We start from the raw sequence: 21,118 nt of genomic DNA, 5'->3' as shown, positions 1-21,118 counted from the left end.
AAACTTACTGAAATTTATCGTCTATCTTATATTAATCAAGTAATATATAATTAAAACAAACTTAATGTACTAATTAACGACTCCGAACCTTAATTTGTCATTGAAGTGTCAAATTTTCACTCGCAATTCTCGCATCCTAGCTAATTTTGCTTCCGAAATAGCTATCTGTAGTGGTTGAATAGGTAGTAGAAATTAGCTGATTTTGCTTCTAAAAATAGCTATCAATTATTGTTTTTCAATTCTAACCCGTAAAATTGAATTCAATTTCAACCTTTTAAGATACCTATTATTTCCTTATATATTATGTCCTTAGAGCATCTCCAAGAGACTCTTAGTGCACTCTCTAAAAATAATATAAATAATTAACTCTTAGTGATTTAAGAGTCACTAAGACATATTATCTCCAACAATACTCCTTATATCAATTCCTTATTTATTATTTTATCATTAAAATTATCAATTGTTGTTATATTTACCAATAGTGTAAGGAGAGAGACTTCTCAATAATAAATTATTAATAAAAAGTGAATTAAGAGACACTAAGAGGTGGAGAGAGACTCTCTATTAATAGAGAGGATGAAGAGTCTCTTAGTGATTTGAGGAGCCACTAAGAGACTGTTGGAGCTGATTTTTTATTCTCCCTCCTCAAATTTTAACTTAAGAACCAATTTAAGAGGTTGTTGGAGATGGTCTTATATGCTAAAAGAAATTACAACCTAACCTTCCACAAAACGACGTAGTTTGATTAACAGCTTTTATTGAATAACTGTTGTCTCTGCGTAATCATTTCCTTATTTTGGGTTTCTCTCCTTTTACTCTTCTCACATCTATGGAGACCCGCTTCACGATTCTTGCCTGGGTAATTTCTTTGAATCTCCTGTCTTCTTTTTATTTATGAGATTGGTTTTAGATCCTTTTTCTTTTTGTGTGTTGATTATTTCTTTTCCAACGATCTCCCTACAGTTGGATTCTTGAATCCTTCTTCCAGCATGTAAATTTAATTTTTCTTTCTCTTTTAGTCAAGGGTTGTAAATGTGTTACATGATGCCAATCTTTCATTCTAATTTGTTCTTTGTTTATTTGGTGAGTATTTTTTTCAGTTTATTTCATTTTCGTATGGGTTTTCCATACATGAAGTGGACGATTCCTAACTTCTGTCGGCGCTCCTTCTTCAATCAGGTAATTTAAATTTTTCGATCTATGATTTCACATGTGTTAGATTTAGAGTTTTGTATGATTTTATTTTGGCTCTTCTCCGGATCTGATGATCTTAATCTTTTAGATCTGTCTTTTTTCCAATGGATCCAATGTTCTCGTTAAATTTTAACTAACTCTGAGGTGACCGTTAACAACCTCAAAATGAAAATATTCAAGAATTAAAATTGTTCAGAACAACATTTACCATGAAACCGTATTTTTTATTTTTCAAAATCAATTTTTTTTTAGTTTTCTCTCTCTAAAAATCCACTCTATCTCCTAACAAAACAACACCTAAATGACCTCAAAACGAAAATTTTTAAGAATTAAAGTTTCTTATGAAAAGAATGGAGAAGAAGAGAAGGAAAACTTATCCATTTGATGACAAATAAAGGTGAGAAGGTTTTTTCTTTATTATTCCTTAGTGAGAGGAAACGTGAAAAGAAGGGAGAAGAAGAAGGGTGTAGCGCATAAAAGGGAGCGGAGAGTAAGACTTTTTGTGGGTTTAAGAGTTTTTGAGTGAGTAAGATAGTAGTAGAACGTGAAGATTTTTAAGGGTAGAGTAAAAAAACTTTTCTTAATGTAAGACTCTTTTCACGTAATAAAATCATTGAGGATTTCGAAACTCTTATCCTTAAAACCTTTGCTTATTCTAGAAGTATAATTTAGTTTTGTTTGTTTTGGTTGGATTCTCTTATGGGCTAGATGATAATTTAGCTCGGAAGGGGAGAGAATGGATAAGCAAACTTTAATTTATGATGGAAAGAACATAGTTAACGGGAACGATTATCATGTATTCACAATTAAGATGTATAATTGTGAAAATATAATTCTGTAGAGATCCAAGTATAAGAATACCGGAAATATGATATGAAATTTGGGATAAAGGCGTACAATTTTACCAATGCTTTTTGCTTTATTTCTTATTTCAATATTCTATTTAATTTTTTAATTTTCTATTAAATTTCAATTTTAACTATTAATATAAATTAATTAAATAAATTAATAATTTGAATATATTTATTAAAGGTGTAACGACGACATCTAGCTTTTTTCCTCACAGGACTGATTCCAACTTTTGAGAAGAGTCCCCAAAAATCGCAATTTTTAATTAATGGAGGAATAATATCATCATTTTTGTTCAATAAGATACCAAAGTGGATCTATCTTATTCTATACAAATTAAATAGGGTGTTGTTAAACCCAGCCCCAATTTCCCACCCCTAGCCTCGTGGAAGGACGAAATTACCCTTTCATAGGTTTTGGGGTGGAAAAAGCTTTTTTTTTTTGCTCTCTCGATGCACGGGCGTATGGACATCACCCCTCACCTCATGGTGGGGCGTGTGAACATCACACCTCCCCGTGTGGTCGGGCGTGATAGCCCCACGCCACACCGTGTGGTCGGACGTGGAACTATCACGTCCGATCACACGGTGAGGCGTAGGGCTATCACGCCCGACCACACGGGGAGGCGTGATGTTCACACGCCCGTGTATCGAGAGAGCAAAAAAAAATAGCTTATGAATCCCGTAAATAGGTCGTTAAACCCGTAAATAGTCCGTTAAGCCCGTAACTACATAAATGTACTTAACAAAAAAAATTTAAAAACATAAAAATTAAAATAAACATAAACATTTATATAAACGTAATAGAGTAAATTTAATATCTACAACAAAAAGTGTTTAAATGTATGAATGTCTACAACAAAAAATCAGCTCGCCCGACGCCACACATCTATAAACTCATCCATCTCCCTCTTAATGCGTGGAACATCCTCGTCAGATCGGTGGGTAGCCGATAGTTGGGTGACACGCCACAACCAGCTAACCCACTGCAAAAAAAAAAGTAATAAATAAATATTAAAAATTAAACACATATAAACTAATACTAAATAATAATATTAAATAATAATAAACTTACAAATTCGCTGTTGGCGCGAGCATGCTGTACCGGTCCAGCCTGTGGTGCATGAAGGAGATGGGGATGCGAATATTGCCTATACCAATCCATATAAGCAGGATCACAGGCAGTGGGATCGTATCCAACTGGTCGGCATCTCCTCCGATCAATGCCCCGAGTTGATGGAAATCTCCGCCAGGTGTCCTCAACTGTGACTAAGGAATGCGTGAGCCTGTACGATAACGACTTCCATGGTCGTACTCCTTTATCAGGTCTAATATGCTCAGCTGGGATAGGCTGAGTATATTAAAAATACTAAATTATCCTAAAATTATACTAAATAATATTAAAAAATACTAAACAATACTAAAATACATGTACTCGCAAAACGACCTCCTACGCGCTGGGTCGGCTGTCTCCCCGGGGTCGGCTGCTCATCGCTCTCCTCAACCTCGCGATCATGTGCAACAGCGGACTGTCGCACTGACCGGGCTGCCACATCCAGGTAGTCCTGAAAAGAATCGCTATCGGGCTCTCTGTCATCAAAATCAGTCGCCCCCTCTGATCCTTGAATATCGGCCTGATCCGCAATCGGCCCCCTCCTCACCTGCTCCGTCGCAGCCCCTCTCCTACGACCAGAAATATCTATACCACGCAATCTCGTATGCTGTGGTGTATCATCCTCGTCGTCCATATCTAGACGACGAGCAGATGACGGGATGGATTTCCCACCCCTAGTAGGCCGCTCCGTCTACAAAAAAAACACTAAATTAAAAAAATTGTAAATAATGTAAATTATACTAAAATTATAAAATTATGCTAAAATACTACTAAACTAATAAAATTATAATATAATTATTCTCAATTTATACTAAATTATACTAAAATTACACTAAATTACTAAAATGTTTACTATAATTAAACTAAAATTACACTAAATTACTAAAATTTTAAAAAATATTAATTTTTATACTAAAATTTATACTAAATGTTTACTAAAATTACTAAAATTTTAAAAAATATTAATTTTTATACTAAAATTTATACTAAATGTTTACTAAAATTAAACTAAATTACTAAAATTTTAAAAAATATTAATTTTTATTAAAAAAAAACGGGAGCGTAAGGGAATCACGTCCGAACCATTGGTCGGGCGTATGCACATCACGTACTATCAGTGGTTAGGGCGTATGAGCATCACGCCCTACCATTGGTTCGGGCATGTGGCTATCACGTCCGAACCACTGGTCGGGCGTGATACTCATACGCCCGAACCGCAGATCGGGCGTGATGTTCATACGCCCGACTGCGATTCCGGCCGAAATTTTTAAAAAGCACAACAGATTCAATTCGATGCAAAAATCAACGAAATAAAGCGGTAAATCGTACCATTTTAGCTTTTCCTTTACGGTTTCTATCACCATCCATGATTCGGCTCACTAATTTGTCCGGATTTGAGCAAAAATCGTTTCGGCTTCTTGAGAGGTTTTGGGTTTTTTGAAATTTAGTGCAAAGGGTATTTCGGTCTATTCACGGGGCTAGAAGTGTAAAATTAGGGCTGGGTTTAGTAAATCACATTAAATATCAATTTCATGTAATTGGCGTCTCTAACATACTAAAAGATTTCTCATGTACTTGAAAGGCGTTTCTTAGATAACTAATAATAAAACTAATCATTTTTTTTTGCACCAAATATGCAAACTCATTACTTTGCAAAATAACCTTTATTTTTCATATGTTTTTTTTTAAATTTATATTAATTATAGTTTCTGATTACCCGAAGCAGACTTTGCTCTAGTAAATGATAAAAGATAAAAAAAAAAAAAATTCTATTGGACTATTTGACTTTGATACTAAATAAAATGTTAATTATATTTAAGATTCAATTAGTTGTGGAACAGTTTGTTTGTTATTTAATAAATTAATACTACTAACACTGTTAGTTAATTAGTTAAATAATAAATCTTGGAAAGATGAAATGCTTTTTGCCATTTTATAAAATAAAATTCTAACTTATTTGGCTTAGAAAAGAAGTCAACAAAAGAGGCTTTTCAGCCTTTGACTTGGCATATATTAATATTCTGGACCTACATGTACATGATTATTTTTCAATCTTCAAATCCAATTTCAATCGAACGCTCTAATTGCCGATCCAAAACTTTATTCCAATCCAACCGCAATCTACGCACTCACTATTGATATTTTTGTCTATGTTAGAATTGGGACCCAAAAACTAGCTTAAAATCTTCAATCAGAGAAATTATATGCGTATTTCTCAGGCAATTTTCAGGCTGAAAACCGATCTGTCCAGAATCCTGAGTGAGTGATTTTCCGATGACCTGAAAGGTAACTTGAATTCCTTGATTTGGTGTCGTTAATGTTCACCAATGCCTATATTCTTTAGGGTTTTCTATTCTGTCATGGTGGATGTGTTTATATATATGTTCAGTTCTATTCTATCTAATTTTAGATGTGATTGTCAGTAATACATCAATTAACCGCGGTAATCATCTTTTTATTCTAAATGTCTTTCTTCTTTTCCTGTGTACCTCGTTTAGTTTCCAGAAGTTTTTGAGCAAAATGCTCTGTGAATCATTTGATTGAAAAGGCAACCAAGTTGTTGCTTATCATTTGGTGCAGTTCATTGTTCAAATCTGAGACGATTTACTGTGTTTTTTATAATTAGGGCACAGGGGGCTAAAACACCGGAGAGTTAAACTGTAGAGAATGTTTTCCGGTAGAGAACTAGTAATTAATTTGTGCGAAACCATGCGTCTTCGATTTTTGTGCCATGAAATCAATTTTTGTGAACTCAGCTTCGGTTAAGTGATATTGTGGCATAATTTATACGTAGTATTTATTTTTTTGAAAAAGCATAATTTATATTTTAAAAAAAAGAAAAGAGCATGATTTATATTTAAATATTGACACGTCAGTGCCATTTACTTCCCACGATCATTCATTTGATTAAATGGAGAATCGGATGCTTCGTGGAAAAAGAAAAAATTATACTAAATGCCTGACCTTTTTAAACGTCAGGCCCACCTTTTTAGTTAGATGACCGTTTGTTCTTGTTCTCTCCTCAATCCTCGTCTCTGCCGGTGCCTGATTGTTCTTGTTCTCTCCTCAATGCCTGCTCCAATTTCTTCTTGCTTCTCTCCATCCCCTCTCTGATTTGCTTCTTCTAACTAATTCTCCATGGCCGCTGCCTTTGGGTAAGGGTAAGTTTCTGAATTTGCTTTCAATTTTCAGAAATTCAGATTCTTTTTTTGAAGAAAGAAATTCAGATTCTTGGTTTTATAATTTTCTTCGTCTGGCTTCTTATTCGTCTGGTTTTCTTCTTGGTTTATTCCTCTTATGGTTTAATGGAACATTCTTGATTTCCACATGAGTGGTTTAGCTTTTAAATTTCCATTTCTTAATCTTTCAAATGAGTGCTAGTATTGGACTTGAGCAAACATCTCGTCCTCCACCTCCGACCTGTCTGCTTATGTGATTTACTCAATATCTTCTCCTCCATCTGGTTAACCCTCAAGCCCCGTCCAAATCTTTCTGTTATCGATGTTAGGTGCATTTCACATTTTTTTCCTTCATGGACTGATTGAATTTTATGTTAATGTTGCCGTTTTCCTTTCTAATTTCTTAGTACTTTCCGCCACTCTGCCCATTTCAACCCATTTTAATTTGTAATCCATTCTTCCTTCATCTTCTTTGTTATGCTGCCCTTCTCCGATTTAATTTATAAGATCCATTCTTCCATTCCACTGTCGCACACAGAAGGGAAAATACATTTCTGGAGGTGATTTCTTTTAAGATAAATGCTTTTGATTCTATGTTTCATCATTACTATCTTTCTCAATTAAATCACATGCCGGGTTTCTTTGCTTGTTCATTAATATGGGAGAGTTTGAGATTCTCTATGGTTCTTGAATTCCCATGAATTCGTGGAATTTGTGTTTGGTTGTTGAGTTTTTAGAGATTTAGTAATGCCCTAGTTTTGCAGGCGTGGTTCATAAACGAAAACTTCCAAGTTCCAATATACTCGGACTTAGTAACTCCAGTGTGAGCTTTTAATATTGTTTACCTGCAAAATTTATTCTTTTTTTAATTGAAGTTACTATTGCTGATGATTGTTTTTATGAATATTGATAAGCTGCTTCACTTCTTTCAATCCGCTGCTGTTGTTTCCTGGTGTTCAATTTGCTGAGTTTTCTGCTTCATTTAGTTCATTGTTTACTCATTTACTTAATCGGGTTAAACGAGTCAACCTGTTTATTAAATGGGTCGCGTCAATCCGTTTATTAAATGGATCTTGTCAGTGTCAGCACGACCCGTTTATGGCCTGCTAACCTGTTTTGATGCTCCTAGCGTTTGATGAGGAAGAGATATCACTTAGGTTGAGAGAGACTCTAGGAGGCTTGCATGAGAAAATGGCTTGAAGAGAGAGAAACCAAATGTGAATGCAGGTGTTAATACACAAAGATTCAAAAAGCAGGAGAAATCAGAGGTGAGGAACATACATAAATTGGAGGTAAACAAGAGATGAGAGAAAATTGTTAAACATGAAGTGGAAATTTTAGTTGTGCCAAGGTGTCAAAGGTGAATGGATGCTAGCAAATGTGACGGAGAGTCCACATTCTCTGATGGCAAGGGTTTTCAGAGTTTGCTAATTATGATCAGTTTTACTGGCCTCGTTTTCTGTGCTGCACATACTTAGTTCCAAATGTGCACGTGTATAAGCTAGTGCCTTGTGACTTGCATATCTTTATTCCTATTCATGTGCTATACATGCAATAGTCTTGTTTAATAGTTGGAATTACTTTTTCCATATGTTAATTTACATGACATGACTGCAATGTTTCTTACCAATTCTGAACATGCGAACTGCAAGAAAGCAATCGGCCAGTTAAGATCTGATACCATGCCTTTTGGGTAAGTTAATTGGCCCCTGCTTCTATGTGGCGAACTTAATTGTCTTGTGTCTATAGCTGACTGGTGATTGGTATCATATTCTCTATATGTAGTTAATAAAACTGCGCCTCTTTTCAGCATTGCATATTTTGAAAACTTAAGCATAGAGAGTTAACACTGCATAATTGTGGATGATTTTTTGCAGATTATTCTTTTGAACACATAGAAAACAAGTGAAGACATACTATTGGCTGTGGCATTCTTCATACATGGACAACATGCTTAAGATTCCGGAACATCAGGTAGCAGGTCACAGAGCCTGTGATGGATTGGTTGGTCCTCAAATAGATGATTCAGGGCGCTTCTATAAGCCTCTTCAGGATGATGATCGTGGCTCTAGGGAGGTGGCCTTCTACACATCCTTCTCTTCCAATACAAGGGTTCCAGCTCACATCCGCAAATTCTTTCCGAAATTTTATGGCACTCAACTCTTAGAGGCGTCTAATAAATCTGGATTGCGGCCCCACCTTGTCATGCAGGATTGCATCGCAAATATTGTGTACCCATGTATCATGGATGTTAAGATTGGTTCCAGAACGTGGTACCCAGCAGCAGCTGAAGAGTATATCCAACGGTGCCTTAAGAAAGATAGAGAAACCAGCAGCTTGGAGTTGGGTTTTAGGATATCAGGCTTGCAGTTGTATAATGACAAAGAATCGAAATTCTGGCAACCTGAGAGGAAAGCAGTGCAGAATCTTAGTGTCGATGGGGTTAGGAAGGTTCTGAGGAAGTTTGTGTCATCCAACTTATCTGGTGAATCAAATCTGGAACCAGATGGTACTTTTGCATCAAGTGTGTATGGTGGTTCTAGTGGGATATTGGCCCAGTTATTGGAGCTAAAGGCTTGGTTTGAAGATCAAACTATCTACCATTTCAATTCTTGTTCAGTTCTGATGTTCTATGAAAAGGACTCGCTTCTAGCTGGAGGAGGTTCAGGCGCCAGAGTTACTCTTATCGACTTTGCACACGTTGGGGAAGCCAAAGGTATTATTGATCATAACTTCTTGGGCGGACTTTGCTCTTTGATAAAGTTTATCTCCGAGATGCTTACTGGTCCAGATGACTGTGGAACCAAAATTTGTTTGCAAGACTCTCAGAAGAGCTGTATTGGTACTGTAGACAACAGCAGAGAGTGAACAGAGCATTTGCAGCGCTGAAGGAGTGAAGGGTTTAGGATTAAATTACCTTTGCTATTTGGGATCCTAATTTATACATCGAGGTTTATGAAACAGACAATCTTCGTATTGACAGGGAAAAGCTTCTCGGTTGCTATTCTTGTATTTCTGGCCAAGGAAAAATGAGAAAACTTGTGCACTGCAAACCCATTTGAATTTATTTTTCTTAGTCAATGGTATTGGAAATTTGAATTCGTACTCTGATCAGAAAAGTTTATTTGAAAGTAAGCTGTATTATGTTATGTTTGTTGTAATGATTGATATCTGAATAATTTTTTTCCTGAAACATGGAGTACAACAAAAGGCATATATCACTGCTTCTTAGTACAATACAATGTAGAATGAATCTGTTTATCTCCATTTTCTAGTTGATTTTTGCTTTCCCCTGATTTTGCTGCAACAAAATTATGTACTCTGCTTATTATAGACACACAGGTGGCGCAGTGAAAGTTCAACTTGAGAGACCTTGTCCAGTCACGGGAAATGATCTAGAAACAGCTAGTGTGATAAAAAAAAAAAATCTGTGGAAGTTGGAGATAAGTCAATCTTGTTTATGCCGTCTTTCCAGAGCACAATGAAGCTCCATCAAGTTTCTTCACTAATTGAATTCAACGTTATGGAAATGACCAACTTGAAATCTCTAAGTGAAGGTACTTTATGAAAAATCTATCATCTGGCCCCTGCCGTTATTTTTCCTATATATTATGTTGCTTATCCATTTCACTTTATTGCTATATAGCCCAGCTCAGTTGTTAGGATACTCTAATACCCGTGACACTGACATTTATTCTTAATCTTGTGTCCTCATTGTGGATTTTAGCCTATAATTGACATGCAAGGGGTACATGTTTATCTTCCCATGTTGCAAGTCCAGATCATAGAACTTAAAAAATGAACTGCAGATTTTAGGTGCCTCAAGAGGTTGTTCGTTAAACTTGTTTCCTGTGTCTAAATTTCGCAGACCATAGTGTTTTGAACAAGATTTTTCTGTCAGTATTTTTCTTCCTCGAAGAAGAAGAGGGTATTAGCTATTTCCTGGAGATGATTAGGTCCTTCACCATGTTACAAATTTATCCATTTGCTATTTGGGATCCTAATTTATCCATTGAAACAGATTGAATCTTGGAATGGACACGAAAAAGCTTCTCAATTGCTATTCTTGTGTACTTGGCCAAGGACAAAAAGAGAAACTCGTGCACTGTTTGGATAATTATTCTTGGTCAATAATTGGAAATTCCAAGTCGCACTGTGTGTAGAAAGTTTAATTTAATGGCCTTAATATTGTGTGAAAGTAAGGTCGGTGTTATGTTACGTTTGCAGTAATGATTGAGATCTGAACACCCTTTTTCCTGAAACATGGAGTACAACCAAGGTCTTGTTAGAATCGATAGTGAGAGGTGGAGTTGTGGTTGAAATCATTGACTTCATAAGGTTAAATAAACTAATTAAGACTACTTTAAAGTCAAAGTAAATTTTGATAAATTGGACTAAATACAATCAGTTTTAATATTTAAAATTTGGATTAATTTGTCAAAATTTACCAACGTGAGAGCTTAGCTAATACTTAAAATTTGATTTGGATTAAAATGATCTTATTTAGGGGTCAATTTGACCCTTAATTCTTAAATGAACAAATGGAGTCACAAATAAAAGAGAAGAGTAACTGGTAAGGCTAAGGCTTACTCTTGCTCATTGTCACTGCTGCCTAGTTTTACAATTTAGAAATGCTGCAACCATGATAATGGAGGTACTGGTCATTGATGGACATGTAAATTTATTTTTATATTCCTAGGTCACATGTTATATTCAGTGTCTTCTATTCTATTGCTTTCCTGTTATGGCAAGGAAGCTTTCAGATTTAGGAAATCCACAAGCAATCAGTCAGAAGGGGAAATATCAGCTGAAAAACAATGTTACTTTAGCTAGTCTTTCTTTTAAGTAATTTGAAATCTGCTTACACGATAATCAATTTCAAATCTAGCAGTGAAATTCAAGCCTCAAAAGATGACTTCGATTTCCTGCAACAGCTAAGTATATAAATAACAAAGCATAACAACTCATTTATTTCCCCAGAGAAACAAAGATGATTTCCTTTCTCATGTTTTGCATAATCTTCTGTGCTTACATCCAAATATGCTTGGCAGATTCGGACAACCTCCAGGATATTTGTCCAGCAGCTCCTTCAAGCAAGCAGAGTGTTTTCATCAATGGTTTACCTTGCAAGAATCCAGCCAACATTACGTCTTCAGATTTCAAGTCATTGAAACTGAGTCAGCCCGGCAATACAGACAACTTCTTCGGTTCTTCGACAAACATTGTCACTGCCTCAGATTTCCCTGGCCTAAATACACTTGGCCTTTCGATTGCGAGAACAGACCTTGATGTGGATGGTTCTGTATTGCCACAAATGCACCCAAGAGCCTCTGAGATACTCTTTATCGGCGAAGGGGTTGTGCTTGCTGGCTTTGTAGACTCTCAAAACCAACTTTTTCAGAAGGTTTTCAAGGAAGGAGAAGTGTTTGTGATTCCCCGGGGTTTGCTCCATTTCCTTGTGAATGCTGGGAATGAACCTGCTGTAGTTTATTCTGTACTCAATAGCCAGAATCCGGGAATAATGAGTATTGGTGGTGCCATGTTTGAGCCGTCTGATCCAGATTTGTTGAAACGGCTAGCAAGGGAAGTTAAGTCTTTTACTGCATCACAAGTCAATGGCAGCCAAATTCTCACTCTATTCGGCCTTCAATCCCTTTATAGCCATTAATTACGATTTAGAGTTGGAGGGACGAGGGGTTACGGAGGGTCCCTTGTTCTCTGACTCTAGAGAGAAGGGAAAAAAAAAGTTAGAATTACCGATGAAAATCCGTCGTTAAATGTATAATTTATGTGGATAATATCTATTTAGAATTTGTAATAGACGTGATAGAAAAATTTGTCCCTTTGATAATTTGGATCCACCACTGATTATGATCATATAACAAGAAAATAATGTGTTTATTCTTTTTCATACAATTGTCTTATGCTGCTTGTGATTATAATTGAATTGTAAACCAAAATAGTACTATACAGTTTGAGTTGGCATAGAAAACACAGAATGGCAAAATATTAAGATTAATGTTTGGCATTGTACTTTGCTAAATTGACCTTACAGTTTTGACACATTTAGCTTATTGTATGTGAGAAAATTTATCGTTTTATCCTTTATACTTCAATTTGGTAGATATAGTCCCTGCAGTTTTTCACAAAATTCTAAAATACACTCATGATTATACAATAAGAGAGAGTTTAGAATGGTGTCCGCTATCCTTACTTTGTCCTAACTGTTCGTTCATCACTGCTTCGATCATCAATGCTCCGACGACCTAGCCTCCATGGGTCGGTCCATCACAACTGTCGCTGCTAAAGAAGAAACGCCATTGCCCGACCAGTAGAGAATCTACGAAGGGAAAGGACTTTCTTTGCCGCTCTCTATTGACTTGACGAGTCAGTTTCGACTCAACCCGCACTCAAGTTATTGGACCCTCTCCAGTTGCATTCATGGGTGAGAATTTCTTCAACAATTAAGGTAAACAGTGACTAACTTAAATTTTTATAAATTGTTTTTCAAACTCATTTCAGTTTTTAATTATTTTGGATTCTGTGATTAAGTGTTAATTGAGCTTTTGTATCATCTTAACTAGGGAGCAATTATTTAGATTTTTTTCTGTTGTTGCAGTGCGGGTACTTTTTTTTTTTTTTGTTCTTGCTTTGAATTTGATTGTTTTAAATTTCCGAACTCTTTCATATTCTCTGCATTTTGTTGCTATATCGAAATAGATGCATGAATAGAGAGTATAATTGTAGAGATGACCTAATATTACATTTAACAATTCACTCATTACATTATCTCAATGGATAAATATTGTCATTCTGTTTGCACATTGTCAGATTGACTTAATTTTTTTAAGTAACTCTTAAGTCTAAATGGATGTTTTTCTCATAAGGTAACAAGCCTAAAACTCGTAACATCACTGAAAGAGGTGAATGAAAGTGTCTGCAGACCAGCTTGACCAATTCCATATACTGGAATGCTCACACATTTGCTCTAACTGAATCTAGGAAATTGTAACATTTGGTCCTGGAGATAAAGGGCAGCTGGGAATAGAACTTGTCAACAACCAAATTGAAAGAGGGAACATGGAATACATCCACATTAATCTAAACTTGCCGCAAAAAAAGGTTATCTTTCAATTCTTTACCCTTAATTTGCGCCTCTTTTAACTTAAATCAGCATCAACAATACACTTTTCATTTGGTGTGTCTAGATTTCCATGTCTATTTTGTACATAGAACATAAAGAATTTGGACAGGGAGATTTTCATATCAAGATTTTAGATAGTATAAGGTTCAAGCTCTAATATTTAAATATATATATACACATAATATATGTATGGTTAGAGTTTTGGGGGGGGAATTTCGGTAGAATGTAGTATATGGGCATAATCAAGTTGAGGAGAGGATAACTCTGGGGAATGAGTTCCTCTCTTTAAATCTATGGTTGTTGATCCTTGGCTCATTCAAGGAGATTTCAATATAGTGTTGTTTTCTTCTGAGAAATTAGGGGGTATTGTTAATGAAGTGGATAGTGAACTGTTTCGATACTCTGTGGATGTATGCGAGGAAAAAAATGAGGGGAATGAGTAATGTTATTAATATAGTCAAGAAAAGAGAGGAATATATTGATGTGGTTCATGAATTTCTATAAATTTTATGAGTGTGAAAATGAGTTATTATGTTATCATTGTGTTGGTATTATATGATATGTAAAGAATTTCCACATATGAAGTGCCTTCTTGCAATGAGAACCATTTGACTTTCGTCCATATAAACCTAATAAGACACTAAACAGTGAACAGTATACTACCTTTGAATAAACAGTGTCATAAACCATGCTAGAGGTGACAACAAAATCACAAGCAAATGGCTTCCGCAACTTATATGTACGGTGTATTGTCATGCAAAAGAGAAGGAAATACATATTATTTCTTCCTGTTCTTTTCTGTCTATCCATTGGTTTTTCTTATTTACATGTAAATATAACCAACAAAAGGAACCTTAAATCATCAAAACATTCAACAAAAGAAAAAAAAAATGAAATAAATACCCTATTGATCACAAAAGATTCTGAAAAGAGTTAAGTTTCTTCTACTTCGTATGCGTGTGAATATCTCTATCTAAGAACAAAACTGACAATGTCATTGTTTAATTTAATTCTTGATATTCTTTGGACATGGAGATCCCTTATATATTTAGCAGGTAGATGACACTAATTATCACTTAAATTTGCCATTTATTAACATTATAAAAGTCACTCAACTTTGCCTATTTCTGATTGTTCAGAGCTGCCAATCACTATAGAGATTTCCATTAGGCATTGAATACTTGACCAAGCTCAAACAAGTGGAGTTTTTCAACATGCCTCTGAAATTCATCATGACACTGCATCCTAATGGAGAAGATCAAGACTATTTGAAGGTTGAACATGTACCAGATGTGTACTTCACCTACTAGAATAATGGCAAGTGGGATATGTACTTCAGTTAAGTTCCAAGTTTGTTCAAGGGCTTGGTCAATTTGGGCTTGCATGATCAAATGCTTGTCATTTATGGACTAATTTGATGAAAGATTAACCCTTTGTGCATATATAAAATAAAAACATCTGATATTTTGTCTCTTTAATTTGAAAACAGTTTGCAGAAAAGTGCATATACCAGAAGCTAAATGACGAGGAGTATGATAGCTGTCCAGTGTGTAATATCAATTTAGGATGTTCTCCACTCGAGAAGCTCAGGTACTTGATTTCCTTGGGACATTGCTCCTCAAACCCGATTGATTATCCTTTTTGTATAGCTCCTTTTAACTGTTTCATTCCATCCCGTAGATATAAAGTGCTTATTTAGAATTGAGAAACAGTCGCTTGATAGCTATTTTAAAGTAAAACCATCCAATAATCACACGAACCAAACAACTAATAATAAAAAGATGTTCAGTATTCACCACGTTGAAATTTCATACAGATTTTGATTGGAAGACAAAGAAGATATAGATGTGATGACCATATATATATACACTGTTCCAACATGCTTCTCTGTGTTAATGTACAGGGCAGACAACAGTTTAGAAGATTTGAAAACCAAAATCTTCTCTCTAGTACTTGTACAAGTTACGTTTTAATCAGATATTCTGTTTATTAAAATTGAATGAATAAGATATTTCAATCTATCTATCTCTTAGAAATAGAATGGCTGCATTTTCAATCTATCATATTTTTCAAGCTCTGCCTCTGGTGAAGCAGAGAAAACATACATATACATCTATCTAGCTATTGTACAGCTCATTTGATCAAGGAGGAGTGATGAGCATACGTCATCTAGTATTTGAAAAGTCAAACTCCATAGGTGTACTTCTAGTTTAGCAAAATCAAAATTTTTAAAGTCTTTCTTTTGAAAATTAAGCAAAGTTGATTTTTTCTACATTGATTCGTCAAGAACAAATTAAAGAACCAAGTAATGAACATACCATGTGGACATTATTATATAAGTGTATACCATTGCAACAAGTCAATTTTTACTATATATATACATGATAAAAGAAGGTGCTGTGATAACTTGCTGCATGATTCTTGGCCATTATATCTATAGTTGGGTCGTTGTACCTTTATTGATGCATATCAGAAAAGTGTATCATATAATTTATTTTTCCAGAGCTTGAGCAGTTCCCATTCAAACTTGCTTTGAAATCCACTTTCTTTCTATATGAACTTGTTTTGACATTGAAGCTAATGTTTGCGATGTTTTCTTTCATTCATTTCCTTCAATTTAGGCACTCTTGATGCTATCCTCAAGATGATTCATTACGAAGGATTCTATGGTTTTTACAAAGGCATGGGCACGAAAATAGTACAAAGCGTTCTTGCTGTTGCTGTCTTGTTCATGGCCAAGGAAGAACTTGTCAAAGGTGTTCAATCGTTGGTAAGCAACGGAAGCATTAATACAGCAAGATCAAAGCCTCCTTGATTTCAGCTTTATCGGAATCAAAGCCTCCTTGATTTTAGCGAAAATTCATTCGTTGGAAAGTTACTCGTGGTAAACAAACAATATGAGGTTGATTTCTTTATGTTGACATTTTTTAACATATTATTAAAACTTTAGTCACGTTAGTTATGTTATTTTGGATTTTGTTAATTGTAGTTTTAATTTTGCAAATATTTGGTGCCAAGATGAGCCTAATTGTACTCATATTTTTTTCAATGAAATGATTATGTTTATAACCTTTTTCTGCCCAAAAAATTAGTTTAATTGCATTATGGAATTTACCGACAAAAATATTTCGTCAGTAAATTTGAGATCCGCTGTGATTTTGGCAGTGGATCACCGACAGATTTTCAGTCGTAACTGCTTTCTGTACGTGTTTGAAAATCATACGTAGAGGCGGTTAAAACCGCACGTAGAAGAGTTTCGCTAAGAAAAAAAACCTTACTCCGACGCCCTAGAAAACCGACGGTAACAATAGAAACGGCAGCAATAACAACACTTTTCCGATGGTTGTAGATACCGTATGTGTACTGACGGTTATAACCGTCGCTACAGTTTCTGTCTGTAAAACCATTTATTTTTGTAATTACATAATTTTCTATTGAAGTTAAAAGTTTTATTGGATCGCGGCTGGAGGCGTGCTCAGGGACGCGGGAGGTGCCTGGTTGTCTGGATTCATCCATAACCTGGGTTTGGGCTCATCCTTTTCAGCGGAACTTTGGGGTATTCTTTCTGGAGTCAAGCTTGCCAGAAATCTGGGTATTAAAAGGCTTGCTGTGGAGTCTGATAATATGGAGGCTATTAGTATGATCTCTAATAATCATGCTTTTTGTCTTAGTAGCCAGAACCTTATCAAAGCAATAAGAAGTCTTGGCTCCTCCTTTGAGTCCTTAGAGTTCAGCCACATCTACAGAGAACAAAATCGAATTGCGGATCGCTTGGCGGCGGCTGGGCACGAGGGGATGTTCAGTGGTTCCACCCTTTCTGATCCTCCTATCTATCTTTCTTCTCTCCTTTTAGAGGACAGAGTTGGGGTTAGCTTTCCTAGGCTGATCCCAGGTTAGCTTTTGTCTCGGTGTTGGTTTGTTTCCTTTCCTGTTTGTACCAAAAAAAAAAAAGCTTTATTGGATAAATAATTTATTAGTCCCTAGCTTTTTACGTAACACATTATTTAGTCCTCATATTTTGAAAAACACATTATAAGGTCTTTATCTTTTGTCAATATTAACTTTTTGGTCCTTTTATCTATTATTTTTAGATTTTTAACCGAAAATATCTTAGCTTTTAGAACAGCTATAGTACGATACAAAATGATCATGTTACTCTGTTATTTTCTGTCTGTCTGTTTATGCCAAATAATGTTTATGCCAAATATTAACGGTTAAAATTCTAAAAAAAATATACAAAATGACGGAAGGGTTAGTAACAAATGATAAGGACCTTATAACATATTTTTTTTAAATAGGGGGATTAAGTAAACATGAGGGGAATAATAAATTATTTACCTGTTTTATTGCCATAGTAAAAGAAGTCCAGATACTTGAGTTTAACCTTGCAAACTGAAAAATAATTACTTTTTATGAAATTGTACGAATGTTATGAAAATTTGTAAATGTTTTATGGATTTTATGTAAAGTAGTGTCAATTTACGTAACGTGGTATGGTAGATAGAATGAAAATTGTTTTTTATTGATAATTTAACAAAAAATAATTACTTTACTAAATGTTACGGAAATTTATAAAGGTTTTACGGATTTTACGTAAAGTAGTATAAATTTGCGTAAGGTGATTTGGTGGATAGAATTAAAGTTATTTTTTTTGTTAATAATTTAACCAAAAGTAACTATTTTACATAAAATTGTAAAAATGTTACGAAAATTTGTAAAGCTTTTATAGATTTTAAGTAAAATAGTGTCAATTTACGTAAAGTGATTTGGTGGATAAAATTAAAATTATTCTTTATTAATAATAATTTAACAAAAAATAATTACTTTACATAAAATTGTATAAATGTTACGGAAATTTGTAAATGTTTTATGGATTTTAAGTACAATATTGTCAATTTACGTAAAATGATTTGGTGGATAGAATCAAAATTATTTTTTATTAATAATTTAACAAAAAATAATTACTTTATGTAAAATTATACAAATGTTACGGAAATTTATAAAGGTTTTATGGATTTTACGTAAAGTGATTTGCTGGTTAGAATTAAAATTATTTTTTATTAATAATTTAACAAAAAAAATTACTTTACATAAAATTGTACAAATCTTACGGAAATTTGTAAGGTTTTATGGAAGTGCGATTTTAACCCTAACAAACGTACGAAATGGTTCAAATTTAACCCTAACAATTTTAGTGAAGTGCGATTTTAACACAACCATACGAAATGGTTCAAATTTAACCCTAACAATTTTAGTGAAGTGCAGTTTTAACACTAACGTACGAAATGGTTCAAATTTAACCCTAAAGTTTCCAAGCAAAATCAATTATAGCCTTATGTTACCTAAATTTTGGAAAATTTTGGTTCCAATGTTATTTAACTATATCATCGAACATTTCAAATATCAACTACGTCTAAGATATTTAATGTGTTATTAAGACAGTTACAAAAAAAAACTGTTAAAATTTTAACAATTAAGTCTGCCACATATAAGTTAATCACAATTTTGTTTGTCAATATTTGGAAAATATTCTATATTTAGATATAATTTATGTAAAGTTGAACGCAATTTAGGTAAAGTTGTTATTTTACAACAAAAACATATTTGCCTTTTACAAAAATTATCTAGTGTTATTTACTAAATTTAAAAATAAAAATAAATAAATTAACAAATAAAAATATTTTTTAAAAGTCTATAAATGTTATGGAAATTTGTAAAGGTTTTATTCATTTTACGTAAAATAGTGTCAATTTACGTAAAGTGAGAGTTACTATATGTAAAATTGTTATTTTACAAAACAAAATTTCCAATTTCACGAAAGTATGAGATTTACATAATATGTTTCAAATTTACGTCAATCACATACTGATAGACATAGTCTATGTAGAGTAAGACTCAATTTACGTAAAGTTGTTATTTTTTGTAAAAATATTACAAAAAATAATTACTTTATGTAAAACTGTACAAATGTTATGAAAATTTGTAAAGGTTTTACGGATTTTACATAAAGTATTGTCAACTTACATAAGCTGATTTGGTGGATAGAATTAAATTTTTTTATTAATAATTCAACAAAAAACTAATTACTTTACGTAAAATTGTACAAAAAAACTAATTACTTTATATAAAAATTTGTAAAGGTTTTATGGATTTTACGTAAAGTAGTGTCAATTTATATAAAGTGGTTTGGTGGCTAGAATTAGAATTGTTTTTTATTAATAATTTAACAAAAAATAATTACTTTATATTTTGTACAAATGTTACGGAAATTTGTAAATACTTTATGAATTTTACGTAAAGTGGTGTCAATTTACGTAAAGTGATTTGATGGATAGAATTAAAATTATTTTTTACTAATAATTTAACAAAAAAATTACTTTACGTAAAATTGTACAAATGTTACAAAAATTTGTAAAGGTTTTACGGATTTTACGTCAAGTATTGCAATTTACTTAAAATAGTTTAGTGGAATTAAAATTATTTTTATTAATATTTTACAGAAAAATAAATGTTTTACGTAAAATTTTACAAATGTTACGAAAATTTATAAAGGTTTTATGGATTTTATGTAAAGTAGTGTCAATTTACGTAAAGCGATTTGATGGATAGAATTAAAAATTATTTTTTATTAATAATTTAACAAAAAATAATTACTTTAGATAAAATTATACAAATGTTACGAAAATTTGTAAAGCTTTTATAGATTTTAAGTAAAATAGTGTCAATTTACGTAAAGTGATTTGGTGGATAGAGTTAAAATTATTCTTTATTAATAATTTAACAAAAAATAATTACTTTACATAAAATTGTACAAATCATACGAAAATTTGTAAATGTTTTATGGATTTTAAGTAAAATAGTGTCAATTCACGTAAAATGATTTGGTGGATAGAATTAAACTTATTTTTTATTAATAATTTAACAAAAAATTAATTACTTTGCATAAAATTGTACAAATGTTACGAAAATTTGTAAAGGTTTTATGGATTTTACATAAACTAGAGTCAATTTACGTAAAGTGATTTGGTGGATAGAATTAAAATTATTTTTTATTAATAATTTAACAAAAATTTATTACTTTACGTAAAATTATACAAATGTTACGAAAATTTGTAAAAGTTTTATAGATTTTCCGTAAAGTAGAGTAAATTTACGTAAAGTGGTTTGGTGGATAGAATTAAAATTATTTTTTTATTAATAATTTACCAAAAAATAATTAATTTACGTAAAATTATACAAATATTACGGAAATTTGTAAAGGTTTTATAGATTTTCCGTAAAGTAGCGTCAATTTTCGTAAAGTGGTTTGATGGATAGAATTAAAATTATTTTTTATTAATAATTTAATAAAAAATAATTAATTTACATAAAATTATAGAAATGTTACGGAAATTTGTAAACGTTTTATAGATTTTCCGTAAAGTAGTGTCAATTTACGTAAAGTGGTTTGGTGGATAGAATTAAAATTATTTTTTATTAATAATTTACCAAAAATAATTAATTTACGTAATATTGTACAAATATTACGAAAATTTGTAAGGGTTTTATAGATTTTCCGTAAAGTAGTGTCGATTTTCGTAAAGTGGTTTGGTGGATAGAATTAAAATTATTTTTTATTAATAATTTAATAAAAAATATA

At 33.0% G+C, this 21,118-nt stretch overlaps 2 protein-coding genes across 2 annotated transcripts; both read left to right on the top strand.

Annotated features, from left to right (window-relative positions):
• The first annotated feature begins 739 nt into the window (after nucleotides 1-739).
• LOC136227387 (inositol polyphosphate multikinase alpha) lies at nucleotides 740-9,556 on the top strand. Its single transcript, XM_066016041.1, has 4 exons — nucleotides 740-859; nucleotides 1,101-1,179; nucleotides 5,314-5,442; nucleotides 8,213-9,556. Exon 4 carries the CDS (start codon nucleotides 8,277-8,279, stop codon nucleotides 9,201-9,203), a length of 927 nt encoding a protein of 308 aa, XP_065872113.1. The 5' UTR covers nucleotides 740-859; nucleotides 1,101-1,179; nucleotides 5,314-5,442; nucleotides 8,213-8,276; the 3' UTR covers nucleotides 9,204-9,556.
• Nucleotides 9,557-9,679: 123 nt separating this feature from the next.
• LOC136227399 (germin-like protein subfamily 3 member 4) lies at nucleotides 9,680-12,266 on the top strand. The gene is made up of 2 exons (XM_066016049.1): nucleotides 9,680-9,892; nucleotides 11,387-12,266. Exons 1-2 carry the CDS (start codon nucleotides 9,796-9,798, stop codon nucleotides 12,001-12,003), a joined length of 714 nt encoding a protein of 237 aa, XP_065872121.1. The 5' UTR covers nucleotides 9,680-9,795; the 3' UTR covers nucleotides 12,004-12,266.
• The last annotated feature ends 8,852 nt before the right edge of the window (nucleotides 12,267-21,118 follow it).

The sequence above is a fragment of the Euphorbia lathyris genome, chromosome 1 (genome assembly GCF_963576675.1).
Source record: "Euphorbia lathyris chromosome 1, ddEupLath1.1, whole genome shotgun sequence".
NCBI lineage: Eukaryota > Viridiplantae > Streptophyta > Magnoliopsida > Malpighiales > Euphorbiaceae > Euphorbia > Euphorbia lathyris.
The sequence above is the reverse complement of the archived record's forward strand: the minus strand, read 5'-3'. Positions and strand labels throughout refer to the sequence as shown.

Bases quoted from the DNA above. Each gene is read 5' to 3' on its own strand.
- LOC136227387 (XM_066016041.1), top strand. From the start codon at position 8,277: ATGGACAACATGCTTAAGATTCCGGAACATCAGGTAGCAGGTCACAGA.
- LOC136227399 (XM_066016049.1), top strand. From the start codon at position 9,796: ATGCCGTCTTTCCAGAGCACAATGAAGCTCCATCAAGTTTCTTCACTA. The intron at 9,893-11,386 runs GTACTTTATGAA...TATGCTTGGCAG, and splicing joins CTTGAAATCTCTAAGTGAAG to ATTCGGACAACCTCCAGGAT.